Consider the following 14,477-nt stretch of genomic DNA (forward strand, 5'->3'; position numbering starts at 1 on the left):
GTAGGTGCCACTCTTTCGATAACCCCAATTACACCGTATTTAAATACACGTCTGTAAGTACACCTGTCGGTCTCTCAAATCAAACTCAAAGATTCTTTACGTGCATCGAATTCAAAGCAAAATATTCCTTAACAAATAACATTTTAATGGCCAATATATTAGTGTCTTGACAATAAAACGAAGGAACTAACCAATTGGTTACTGAAAGCAAAGGTACGCAAATATTCTAGTTGGCAAAGCTATCGAGACATTAATTTATAGACCCTAAGGGTTCCATTATTGAAAGTACGCTCTAAAAGAACAGTGTCGATACTCCGTAACGTCAAATATCCGGAAGTCGACCAACTTGACCTGGCGAGGTTTATTACGCATTTAGTAATTTTTATGTCGAAATTGCCATCATAGAGCCCTGTTTCCTTTCTTCGTCTCGATGTTTCATCCTCCTTCTCTTCCCTACGTCTTTTTTATGCTTTCTGTACTTTTATCATGTACAAATGCCTCCGCGGTTTCTCTCTCCATTCCTTCCAGTCTAATGTTCCGTCGCATTACTTAAGACGACAAGGCAGCACCTTCTATTTTCAAAAATATCGGAAACCTTATTTTAAAGAACAATCTTTCACGCTGAAGAATAAAATGGCCGTAACTGAAGGCGTGGTCTGAAAGCATAAAAACCAAATTTACTTTTTTACTTCGCATTACAATAAAAGGGATATTGATTACGCCTAGATGAGATTTTTATTATTTTATAGAGCCATAAAAAATCATTCCAAAATGGCGTTCAGTGCTTTTTTATTACCATTAGGAAACGAATCCCACTTTGCCTTACCTGGAAGATGGTAATGCACGTCCCAAAGACGTACATTTAGGTGGCCAATACATTCATTTTTTTTGGAAGGAGGGAGTGATAGGGTCATAAAGCACATTTGGGGCTGCACACTTACAAAAGAGCCATTTCTCACATTTCAACGCGGTAAAAAGAGGAAATAAGTAATTAGGATAAATGCTAAATTGGGCGTTTCAATTTCAACTAATAATCCTGCGTCGTATAATAGAAACGGACATGGCCAAATTGTTTTTCCATGATCAAAACCTGGGAAACAAAGGCGTAATTTCTGTCACGTTCACTGCCTCGATCAAATGGGCCAGATTAGAGTGTTAACCGAAATTACAGGTAATTAGCCGCTATTTTATTGTTGGTAAGTTGTGATACTTTGGAGTGTCTTCAAATTTTTTTCGTGCAGAACCTTAATGGTTCCTATCAAAACGAAAAATCGCTTTTCCTTTCTGATTTTAACCACCTGCCATTCAAATTTAAAAAGCCATTCTCGCATTTATATGCCGTCAAATAAAAGCTATACATCTTTATGGAACAATATGCCGACATTTCGCCAGAAATCCTATTTTTACTTTCCTTTTGTATCGAACCTTTTAATAATAGAAAACACTTCGCAATATCGACGTGCGTACGCGAGCCTCCCACCTTTCTCTGGAAAGGGCCTTTGTAGGTTTTCGGGCATTGGATAAGCGGGCCGGAAAATTTATTTGGTCTTTGGCTCGGCGATAATGGGATCATGGATTTTATTTATTAACCAATCGATTATATATAATCCAAAGATATCCTTTAGGGATCCGAAATACTGACATTTGACCTAGAAGATCTGCGGGTAAGGTAATAAGGCTCTAGGTGGATATCTATTATTTAGTGCCTCCAGGATTAATCGTCGAATTTAATTTGCTTTGGATTAGCCTTGAATGAGTGACGTAATTGGATTTGATCGATGAAACCCTAAGCATTGATCTTCCAAGATTTCCATAGTAGGTATGTAATGCTTGAGGGAACAAATATATTAGTATTCCACAATGGCGGATTTGGACGTGAACGCAGGAATACAAAAGTAAACTATCAAAGATCAATAAAAGGCATTTAGAGCGCCCGAGGAAAGAAAAAGCTTCCGGTGAATGCCAAGTGAACCACATGAGTTATCGTTGAGTTACTCGATTTGAATTGGTAATGAAATTGGGAAAAAACAAAATTTGCTCTGATTTATGTTCGAATTATATGAAGCAAAAGAAAACTTAAAATTTACGAGTGAGTTTTAGCCAAAGCAAGGAAAAGAAATTTTTCGTTATTTGCCAAGGAAGCCATTAGGTTCGAGCGGGAAAATGAATTGCTCTCTTGTTTTCGTTCCCGGCAAAAGAAGGGAAACTTGTATTTTACGCTTATGCGGCTGTTTTTGTCTAAACTTGGTGCCTTTTGTAGGAGGAACGGGGTATTAAATAATTCCGAAGCCTCGCTTCTTTGAGTTTCGTTTTCCGTTCGGAAATTCATTTCCAGAGATCGTAAAAATTGACATTATGGATCCTTTGAAAAATGGCGAAAGACGCTGAATTTTACACCAATTCTGGCGAAATATTACTAACGAAAAATTGCAGGACATCAGAAGCGTTCTTTCCTTCTCCTCTTTTCCTTCGAAATAAACGTAATAAGACCCATTTTTAAAGTTATAGCCGTCATCTTGCTTTCCTCACTGCAGCAGCCAAAATAAAAAAAATATATCATAACTGAGCTTGATGTCACTGATTTCTTCTCAATTTGAGTGGGTTGGAAACTTCCTTTTTCTGTTCCGCACTTCCTCAATATTATCATCATCAAATCAGATCAAATAGTCGTTTTCTCCCCCATTTACATGCTTCGTCTTTGTCTTCCCATATTCTGTTCTGTCTTATTTCATGTCCTCTGCTCTATATGTTGTTTCCTGTCTTTCCAAATTAAAATGACAGTTCTTGCGCACTGTTTCGACGTCAAAAGAGTTTCAAAATTAAAGTTCTTTCGATACACAATTTATTTCACACTGTGTTTTCTGTTGATGACAATACCCACTGCCGCAGTGAACCAACAACACTGAGATCAATTTACTACTTTCAACTTTTAAGTGTTGATACTTTCCACTTTAGAACTTTTGCTGTCCCCAATTGCTTTAGCTGTGTGCAATTTAACCTGAACATTAATATCGTCAAGTTTAATCAGATAACATACATCCCTTTCCGACAAACGAAAGAAATATTTCCTTCCCCGGCAAACTTCCAAGGAATTGAACAAATACAGCAACGTATACAAAAAGGCCCCTAAAATACAAGGAAAGCAAATTCGCCCTGTCATGTCCTATTGGCTGAATGGAAAAAATGTTTCCATTGCCGAACACCGTCAGCTTATGTGGCGCCTGAATAGAGCCATAGCTCATTCCGCAAAAATAAACTGACTTCTATCTTCTAGATGTAGGCCGAAAAAACACACTTTTAACAAGGTCATCGAGAATTTCGTCTCTTTCCAAAGCACGTTCAATGCCCGCTTCCCTTCTCTGTTCATTATACAGGGAAACTGGGCTAGCTTGGTTTGTTCCCTAAAATCGATGTTTAGACGCCTCTGACGTCAGGCGCCGCGACGTCCTGCGGAATTTTGCGAAAAAGGGCGAACGTCCAGGTGGTGCTCCTGATTGACGTTTGTTCATATGTGAACAGTGTTTATTCTGGCTTAAATAAATATATTAATAATCGCATCAAGGCCCGGTTAAACCCGCAGACATTGATCGAATTAAGTGATTTGTGCCCCTTATCGATGTGTGCGTTTGCTCCAGTTTCGCACAAACGCGATATAGAGCATAGAGTGTTTGTGCCCGGTGTTTCGTGTATATAAAAATTATGCTGCATGCGATATGACTCTGCAATTTAGACCCTAGAAGAAGAAGCCACATAGAAACCTTAAGATGACCTAGTCGGTGGTCTGAACTCAATCAAAATTCTATGTTGTGTTTGTGCGAATTCCAATGTGAACCAAACTAGATGTGCGGTATCAGAGACGAATTTACATAGGTAATGGTTTCGGGACCAATATGAGGTGCCATGGTCTGAAAAGACCATGACATCGAGGTTGCCCTTTGCTACTATCGACGAGCAGGAAACGTACTCCTCACACCTTGGGGTACCGGTAAGTTTCGGGATATTTCCTGCTATTCTTATGTAAGCTGACAAATGTAGGTCAGGAGGGGGCGACAAAAATAAGAGTAGACTTCATAACGCTGAACCAAAATTTCTCATTTGTCTAGTTTATTTGGCCCCTTTCTTTAATTAAATTTTTGCTGATTTCGATTTCTTCATAATCACCTTCAACATAATGAGCGTTTAAGATTGTTTTGCTTAGTAATTCCCAGCACCTGCCTAATATTGATATATGTAAATCGCTGTATGTGGTTTTAAGTTCCGCTCTATACTAAACGACAATTAGGGTATCTATGAATGTGATTGTTTAGACTGTCTGAGGTGTTTTGTAATAAGCAGAAACAGTAACGTGAAACTCTTGTTAAAATTCGGCGCAATTTTTCTTATTGAGTCACTTTGAACCTTAATAAGATGCCTACGTGCGGTTATTTCATCACCTGATATGTATGAGCTTACACCCGCAAAATAATGCTAAATACTTAAACCTAGCAGCCTTCGGTTAAAAGATTTTGAAGGTCAATCCACTAAATAACTTTAAAATACGTTAGGTACATGTGATTTCCCATAATAAAATCCTGTGCTGATCAGCCAGCTTTCTTTACTTCACTTCGAATTTTGCACTTAATTTTAATCAAAAACATCCAGTTTTCATGGACTAAAACTATTGGCAAAACCCTTCGTTAAAGCGTCTCTAGATTATCTTGATTATCAGCTCCCTTCGGGCCAGTGCCAAATTTCGATGTGGCACCAGTGGCATCAGCTCTTCTTACAGGAATGCTCCCAAAAACCTTAGGTGGTTATAGATCAGCAGAAATCTCACCCGATCGATTAAACATTTCAAAAATGCCGTTCATCCTGAAGAAAAATACGGAACATTTTTCAAATCTCACAATCGGAGCCAATAGACAATGCAACAACAAAAAGGTCACTAAAATATCTAAAATTAAATCTTTTTCTACCTGCGCGAAGTAAAACTTTTTTAGCTTCATTAATTTAATGTAAGAAGGTTCCATTGGAGAATAAACTGCTCACATTTATCATGATTTTGGGACAAGGGCTACAATTATATAGCAGATTTCATAGACCAGGATAACGAACATTGTTACAGGGACGGAGCCAGTTATCCTGGAATTTCTTAATACTATTCAAGAACCAAATAAAATATTATCAGAGAATTTTTTCTGGTTCTCTGTCAAGCGATAGAAATATCGATGGTAAATTTGCTTTTGATATCGAGTCTTGAAGTAGGGTCGAAGATATAAGGGTACTACAACCGGTCCTGTTCTTATAAGGGATTCAGGTCTGGACAGAGGGTGTTAGAGGGTATTGTAAGCAGATTTAACATTTTAGATGCAAGGTGGTTGAAATGAATCGACCACTCCCATGAAAATTGGACCTGATGCTTTGTTCATTGCATCACAGTGGGGGGTGGTTTGAAGACAACAGGTAACAAAAGTCAGTGGTGGTTGTCTTCAAAATTTAACCAAAGACGTGATTATTAGGGCAGGCACATCTTTGAGAGGCAGTTCCGTTGTCAACAGAGATTTAATAAGAGAATTCTATAGTTAACTTTCGTGGAAATTAAATATGAAAGACATGGTATTTTTTCTCAGTCTATAAAGCGGACATTTGTATGCCATCCAGGGCACAAACCTCGATTTAGTCATAAGCCGATTCTCTATAATTTAATACAAAAGTTGCCTTGCAATAAACCCTAATCTTTGGCAGTTATTGGGGGTTATACAAGATCGAAAAATGCGCTATAAAGGGATATTTGAAAATGCCTTTTATTGGTCAAGATGCGAGGGAGATCTTGCGTATTTTCTTTTTTATGAAATCTGTCGTTTTTGTTTTAATGCCAACTTTTCTGTCTCCAAACGTTTTATGCATAAAAAGGCCTCTGGAAATGGGAAAAGTCCTGGAAGTGTACGCGGCCGATTTCTTTTCCAGATTTATTGCGATGTTTTATTTAAAACTTTCGAGCGGAACGTTTGGTGAAGATATGGATGTTGAATTGTTATATCATTTTTAAGTCATACGTTGCAGGAATTAGATGGTGTTAGATCTTACATCTTCCCTGTTTTTATTCGCTTTGATTAATTGATTTCTTTCATCTAAGCTACAAGATTTAGTTTCAAAGAACCAACACGAAACCTAAATCACAGAACGTCAGTATTATCTAATTTCATATAAAAAAGTCATGCGAAGTTAATCCGTAAGGGTAATAGAAGAGAAACCTTTACACAATCCGACGTGATATTTAAATACGCCCCAATGCACCTTTTGTGTAAAAGAACCGAATTAGAAGCAGGGTGCCACATACTTTATGGGGGTGCCTTCGCCCTCTTATTGTAGGTACCTGCACTTGCATAACTTTAATGCGTTTCTTGGTAGGGGTACTATTATGCATTGGCGTAGCAATTGAAAATCGACTTAAGTTTTCGGCGTTTCAAGGAATTTCTAGGCGGTTCTTTGCATATAGTTTAACGGTATCTTTTTACATTAGAAATATGCTAAATATGACTTTTGTCCACGGAATAATACTAGACATTCTTGTACATACCTAGTTAATCTTCTGTTGAATTTTGAGTTCATGAACCAGCAAGGGCTTACAATTAGATGAAAAATTCCTCAGGGGAATAGTCTCAGCTAATGCTCCAGTCCATATTTCTTGCCTTGGTGATTATTCCTCTACATCGACTGTGGTAGTTTGGTCAACTTTGATTAGAGGTACACCTTTGGTATTTAAGACAATGAATGAATATTCGAAATCATATATTTTTCTTTTCGATATTATTAGTGAGATATTGTTTATGGGTGTCTGGAATATGGCAGTATGATAATAAAACACAGAAATTGGAAAAATTTGAACAAATGGACAGAGCCTCACTATCCTCACGCCAAGGAATAACTGCTCTTTCTTCAATTTATTGAAATATTTTTGAATCTTTCGAGTATTATTCCTACATACCTTATTAACCAGTCAATTCATAAAGCCTGAAATGATAATCTGGAAAAAGGTTTGAAAGAAAAAAAAATCCAAAAGGTCTCCGGGCCTTGGTCTGTCTCTGTATTAAAAAAAACGAATTAAGCTTTTACATTGTAATAAGCTTTACCCATTACGCCAATTGCACATTTTGAACATACACAAATCACACACGCAACTCGCAAATGTACCATAAATATTAATAAACCAACACTACTAATATCCATGCAATTGCTTTCCAAGAACCATTAATTTTATTACTACCGCACTGCTGTTATTATGACGAGGGATAGGAACCAATTTGTGCATTTTTAGACCAAATTCCATATGTTGTTTTCGAAACTTAATAACATTCGCGCTTCTTTGGTTGCCATTAGATCGGATGGTCGGGGACGATGAAGCTCATCCACTACATTTGCTGCCGTTGTTTTATTTTATGGCCACGGGGACATGATTCGACTTGATCTGTTGTAATTTGGTACCAGAGATGACACTTTTCCTTGAGTTTGTTCGAGATGACCTACATAATTCTGGGAATAAGTTTCTGATAGACGAGATGTCTTAAGCAATAGATAAACAACAGTAGTCAAAAATTGGAGGACAAAAACAATCTAATGGCAATTAAAACAGGACAATTTTGTAGGACTTATGTGATGAAAAGAGCATAATGACAAGTCTGAAAGATTTTAAATCGTATATGAGCACGCAAAGCAGAAAAAACTTATGTGGAAAAGTTTAGGGGCTAGGGTGGGAGGTGAGGTTGGCAGTTGGTGTTCAAAAGGGCGTTTTAAGCGTTGGGGACGATACGATTCGACTGAACTTCTATTAGCTGGAATTTATATGGGAAAATGTGCCAAAAATTTTGTTATGTGGCAAACTTTTCGTCTTTTTGCAGGAAATTTTTATGAGAAAACCCAACATTTCGCTCTTGGTGTTTAGGTTAGAAGCTTCAAAACTATATGGAATTATGTCGCTGCAAAAAAGCCGAAATTGTTTATGTAGAGTCGGAGATATAGAGCACCTCGTTTTTTATGCAGAAGGAACGAAGAAGGATCACCTCGCAAGCGCGCTTTGATGGTTAAGCATGCCTTGATGTTTATTACTAAGATGGACCAATTTTTGCCCATTGAGAGAAAACAAAGAGAAACCTTGAGACTCCCAAAATTTAGAATACATATACCTGGACTAATTCGTCTACAAAAAATATGTTAATGATCCGTTTAACCGGAGGAATAATTCAACAATCCCCGCTAGAATTCAAGGAAGGAACGGTTATTTAGAACTCCTGATTCAGCGGTCCTCTACTTTTATTTTTATTGGCAAATTCTTCAGTTAACAACATTCAAACGAATTTTAACAGAAAATGTGATTTGGTTCAGCTCTACGATAATAAAAAGTTTTTTATCTGTCATGATCAATTTAAATTTCAAACAAACACCGTTGATTATAGGTTTGCTTAGACCCGTCTCTTTTCTATATGCCCAGACGTTTCGTGCTCACCTAAACTGTTTCCGAACAAACTTTTATTACCTTTAATGCTAGACACCCAGCTTGGTATCTATGATTATAGCCGAAATTCAAATTAAGCGGTCTTGTAGCCAGTTGGATAATTATTGAAATTAAAGTTGTTTCTCGGAACCAACGGTCTTAGCACCAAATCAATTTTCTTGTATCTGTACTCAGAGATCTGTTCGTTTCAGGGTTTGCCAGTGATCGAGGATAACGAGGTATTGGGAGCGTCTGGAGGGGCTGCCTCAGGGACACTTAACACTGGACGGGGGAAGAATCGCACCAGGAGGTCTGGAACATCTGCGGGTAGTCTCAGCGATAGCTCGTCCAGTGTCAAAAGACAGGTAAATGCTTATAGCTAAGAAATAGGGCGCTCACAAACCTTGCTTCCTAGCTAGGGAAAAGCCCAGTAAAATTGAAGTCAGTTACACAAACTTAACGACACACTTTATTTGAAAATTGAGTTTTTTTCATTATCTCTTGCTTCTCAACTGATTATTATTTTGTTCCTGCCATTCATGTTTTTCCTCTTCTTCTCATATCGCCATTTTTCTTCCCGATATCTGACTTAAATTTTAATTCTGTGCTTCGCTCACCTTCTTCTTCTTCTCTACGTCTTTAGATGTTTTCCCACTTCAGTTTTGAAGATTCGCAAAAAATTTAATTTTGTGTACTGCTGATAAGAATATCCAATATCTATTGATTCGACGGATTCTAACATTTATTTCAGTTTTAGCCCTAGATGGGTTTATTTGGTGCAGTGTAAAATCGTTAATAAAAATGAATAGTAGTAAAGTTAGTGCAAGTTTCGTGTCAGTCAAGAATAAGATAATTGAAAATGAACTTGGCGTTTCTGATGCGGAATCAGATGTGCAGGTTGTAAGTTAATTGATATGTAATTTCAAAATGTCTGAAAAATCCCCAAAATTTTGGCGTACCTTAAACGACCTCAAAGCAGGACAACTTGGTAGAAAATTAAGCTAACGTGAGTGACTTGTCCTCAAGCCAATTCGAAGTGATAAAATTCAGTAAACCAAGATGATTCAATGCAAAATGCCTGCAAAGTTTCGAAATCTTTTGGAAATTGAATTAACTAAAGTTAATTAGATCTTGAGTCTATTCAACGTCAATCTTTAATGATTTTGGACCAAATCACTTAAGAACTGAATTAGCCCCAGATTTTAAACATCCCCCTATTTACGAATAGTTCTCCACGAGCTAAAAATATTCTTCCAGGCCCTTCGAATACAAGTTTACCAAATTTTCATAAATATCGCACCATTCCAGGTCCATTTGTGAAAACAGGATATTAGTTTAGCATGTGTACAAAATATCGTATGTCATCCAAAGCAAAAAGGCTCCTTATACGATGGATATTAACTTCGGCAGGTCACTTTTCAAACGTTATTCAGATTAATGTCCTGGTTGACCTATTATGTTTGCAAAAGACCGGACTGCATTGCAGATACTACTGACATTAATAATGCAGTTTAAATTTGAATTCCGATGAAATACCTGAATATAAATCTTAATTATTAAATTACGATGAAACAAATTTCTTTGAAAATCTCATTAGGCATAATTTTTGCATCGATTTCGAGTTTTTTAATTGTTTCGGCCTCGCTCGTCAATCAAAGGCTCTGCCATTTCCGCCGAAGACAAAATTTATGCTCATCTGCTCTCTTTTACCACCGTCAAATGTCCGATGTCTTGTAATGGGTCCATGCATCTCATTAGTTTTATTATTTGAAGGAAATGCCGTCTTGTGTGAGAGAGGAGCTCTAAGTTTATTTTAAAAGCTCTCATTAAATGGCCTGCATATGTTTACATCTCTAATGCTATTTTTACTGGACGGTCGGATTTAAGGCTTAAAGTTTTCATATCGAGGTGTGACACACTGAGAAAAACCCTGCTCGCAGCAGGACCAATCCTGACCCTGCAGGGAGCAAATTGCCCACGACAAAATTATGTCCAGTTTCGTGGCGGTTTCACATATATTGCGATGAGAAGTCTCATGAGAAGAAGGCTAATCAGGTTTAAATTTGAGGCATTTCTTACAGTGTATCAGCCATACGTGAGACGGGCAATAACCATATCTAAATGACCGGTAAAAGAATTTATAACAAACAAGCTTTGGTACTTGTGTGAGCCTAATACTGTTTTATGATTCGGTGAGGTAAGAGATTTTATTTCAGATATACATACCTATCTGTAGAATAAACAATTACAAATAATTTGAATTAAAAATTACCGATGGAATGTTAAGTAGTTTTTCTTGTTTCTTTTCCGAGTCGCCTCCTAACATTTCAAATCAATTGTCAGCCGTAATGAGGGTACTTAAATCTCGTCTTGAGTTACCACGTTATTAAGGCTTGTTATGGTCCAGTTTGTGTCGTTATTTATTTCTTTGACTGTTACATGGGTGGTAATCAGAGACCATCATCATAATACGAAACCTCTCAAGGAATGGTACCTTCCCAAATCTATCTTCTTGAAGGCTTTCAAAAAGATATTTTTAGCACGACTTTTGATAAATATGAGAAAGCTGTCGTTCCTTCAGGGACATTAAAAAATAACAAATCAAATTTGTCCCTATTGTTGTTCCAGCGGGTATTTCTAGAGGCGAATGAAATGTGAAGTGGATATTCATGTGAATATTTTTTATCCCATACCCACATTTTTTCCTGTTAGTGAAAAAACTAAGATCTATGGTTAACGAACCCACCCACCTTAAAACGGCCAAGGTCTGATCATACAACTGGGACACCCTGTATATAGTGGCCTGAAATTCCTCACGACAAACAATTTAAAAAAAGCACTGACACAATAAAAACTAAGTCAAAAGTATTAACAACGGAACATTTTAATTTACACAAAGTAAAGAAAAAAGCTAATAAAGATAAATCTCCAGCAATAATTACCAAAAATACGTTTAGCCCATCATCATCATCAACATGTGGCAATTAACGTTTCCTTTTTATAAGTCGTATTTCAGGTAATAAGAATTTCGGCAATAAATTAACAATTCAAAGGCCTCATAAACGGGTTTCAGCTTTATGTGAAATATAAAAATGCTTGCATTCAAAATGGTACGATAATTGTTGGTATTTCCTTTCGTGATCTACACAATTTGGAATTTTTGATTTCCAGTAGGCAAGCTCCATTCGATAATAAATTATGTACGTACATGTTCGGTAGATAGGCGACTATAAATATGAACGTCCATCCGTGCAAATTGCCCACTCCATCTTGGGCATCCCAGGTAGAAGAAGTAGGTACCAAAAATTTCTAATGATATTGCCCATATAGGTGGTCTTGGACCATGAGTGAGTGAGCCAAAATTACGTAAAACTAATGACAATCAGTTCTATTAACTTTTGGGTTTACCTTGGGCACCATAAAACGCAGGTCCGCTAAAGTCTGATGATGGGTCGAAAACAACATGTTTTCATCCTTTGCGGCAAATTTTATAGATGTGAATAATAAGACCAGAATTCCACGAATAAGAAAACTTTACTGCCTCGGTAATTTCGAATAATTAATGCTGTGATTTACGAATAATGCCAAATGGCTCCGCCAATTTTTTGCCGACGAAAACGTTTATTGGTAGGTGGTTAATAATTATTTGGGAGATGAATATTATGCTTATTAGTTGGCATAAATTCTTTTCTAGTGACTTTTCAATAGAAGAGAATAAACCGGGTAATAAATCTCGGTTTGGAACGCCTTCGGTGCCTGAAACGTTGTCGTTTCCCATGGTTTTTGGGCATTAATAATTACGACATTATTGAATGCTGCTGAGAGACAATAATTTAGGCTACTTTTACTGAGAACAAAGAATATGTTATAATATGTCGTTTCGAAAAAAAAATGTATCCATTATTCGTTATATAATCCAGGTAGTTAGGCCATAAGTTCTCTGGTAAGCTATCGTAAGGGATATTTACATGTTAGTGGAGCTTCTGAAGAATTTTAGTTAAACGTGAGAAAAGCTATAGCTATAATAGAAAATAGAAAAAAATTTACCCGAAGTATTTTAAGATCATTGAATGAAGAAATAATAATGATAGTTCCTACACAGCACCGGCTTCACGGAGGGCGAGGATTGGGCAACAGCTCAAGACGGAAAACCAGGAAGAGCGGCGATTTTTCTTTGGGGTAGGGGCGGCGATTAAAAATTTCGCTCGGGGTGCCAGATTTGCTAAGGCCGACCCTGGATGCAGTACAACCCAATATTCTGAAATTCTCCAATTTCGGTATTGTACTCATCCTAATTACTTTTTTAAATATGATAATCACTAAATAAGTAGCAGTTAATACTGCTGTGCCCTATAATCGTTTATTCAAATGAATCTCATAGCGCGTGCCTCCTTAGTCGATGTTCTATTCATAAGCTCAGCCCCTGAATTATATTGAAGAGTGTATAGCACTGTAAGGTGATATTTGATCGCTTTTTCAACATAGAACTCTTTCATTTCGCCAGATAAGTATTCTCTCTCGTTATCACAACATAAACGAACAAATACCAAAGTAAAGTGACCCTTACTTTTGGTAACGTAATCTTTAAAGCATATGGCGACTTTTGATTTATTTGCCAACAAATAAGTTACAGTATAGTAAACACAAAGTAATTCTTTTCATTTATCGAAGCGGAAGTTATTGGACCTTCTTCGCAACAGACATTTGTAAGGGTTCTTTTAGCTGATTGTAAGTTGTGTAGAGACTTAGACCATTGATCAAGTGCTCCGTAGCTCACGCATACATTTCAGTAACACCGTTGCATTTCGACTTAGGGAATATCTGTTTAAATTTGGGCCGTATGTTTAAGAAACAACCTGTACCTTCAGAAGCCCGAGTCTCGAGAGAGCCGTGGTTAATAGTCGATTTTCCACCTTTTTCGAGTCGTTAAGCTGACCTAAAAGCGAATAATCTATAACGAAAATCGGCAACTCCAGATGAGTGTGTGTAAAGAAGTTCCAAACCGTGCGTAATAACATTAGGTAACAGTGTTTAGCTGCGACACACTAATAGATTATAACTCTTTCTATTTATGATTCTGTGGCTTCCTACATTCGTCTACCTGAGATTTTTAAAAACTTCTGCCCCATTCTTCATCTCCCGCTCTTGCCAGCTCCCATATCAAATCACTTTTCGTCACAATATTTATTGCTATTTTTATGTGTAAGAGCATACGTACTTGAATTAATTAAGAAACATCATTTCGCGGATATTTCAACTAATAATTAGCAGGTAAATTACTCGCAAAATTAGATATTCACACGTAATTATTTCATCAGCTCTTACGAAAGAACATGATCATTAATTTAACCTTTGCCTTTATTTTTCTGCTTCATGTCTTTATACCTGCTAATGAAGAAGTGAATTCAACACCCTAATTATTGACCCATTCTTAGTTATGATGCCACAATTACTCCTTAAAGTTCGGCATTTTATTTAACCCAAACTCTGGCTCGTTATAAATATCTCAGAAACCATCTTAAATCCCCGCTTTAAGCCTTAATCACCTTTGCAGAAAATTATTCATCCACATAACGCATCTAATTTAAAAGAAATTAATGAAAGCCTTTTTATCAAGGTCATCCATCCTCACGGTACAGACCTTTGTTTAATGGTGATTTGGGTCTTTGAGGCTGCTTAACCGCACCACAAGTGAAATATTCGGGGTTCTCAGAACTGGTGCTCTTAAAAATCGTTAAATAAAGGACCAAATAATGAATTCTATGGTGCAGTTGAACGGACAAAAGGGAACAAAAAATATTGCATTGCTCTTTAATGAACGTTAACTCCTACGGTTTAGATGAGATCAGGTAGAATGCGAAGGGTAAATTGCCACTGACACAACAATGAAATGTGTTATGTGCACCCCAGTGGCGTGGCATTTTGTGCCTTAGAAGATTACTTTATCATGCGAACTTCAAAGTAATGATGCTTAGAACTTGGAAACTATCGCACATGTGCACTGAGA

The 14,477-nt window shown here is 37.0% G+C and overlaps 2 protein-coding genes across 11 annotated transcripts in view; both read left to right on the forward strand.

The window, feature by feature from the left end:
- Positions 1 to 3,480: 3,480 nt before the first annotated feature.
- Ca-beta (Ca2+-channel-protein-beta-subunit) overlaps positions 3,481 to 14,477 on the forward strand; it is a 39,562-nt gene continuing 28,565 nt past the window's right edge. For 5 of the 10 annotated variants that reach the window (XM_066400782.1, XM_066400795.1, XM_066400794.1 and 2 more), the window contains exons 1-2: positions 3,481 to 3,985; positions 8,683 to 8,835. In XM_066400782.1, the coding sequence (XP_066256879.1) occupies positions 3,917 to 3,985; positions 8,683 to 8,835 (222 nt within the window). In that variant the 5' untranslated portion in view covers positions 3,481 to 3,916. Of the gene's footprint in view, positions 3,986 to 8,682; positions 8,836 to 9,262; positions 9,371 to 14,477 lie in introns of those variants that run through there. The other 5 variants (XM_066400780.1, XM_066400781.1, XM_066400788.1 and 2 more) reach the window with 4 other exon arrangements.
- LOC136415901 (uncharacterized) overlaps positions 11,319 to 14,477 on the forward strand; it is a 50,851-nt gene continuing 47,692 nt past the window's right edge. The window contains exon 1 of the mRNA XM_066400800.1: positions 11,319 to 11,328. The gene's annotated coding sequence lies outside the window, so the exon portion shown is untranslated. The remainder of the gene's footprint in view (positions 11,329 to 14,477) is intronic.

The sequence above is a fragment of the Euwallacea similis genome, chromosome 21 (genome assembly GCF_039881205.1).
Source record: "Euwallacea similis isolate ESF13 chromosome 21, ESF131.1, whole genome shotgun sequence".
Classification (NCBI taxonomy): domain Eukaryota; kingdom Metazoa; phylum Arthropoda; class Insecta; order Coleoptera; family Curculionidae; genus Euwallacea; species Euwallacea similis.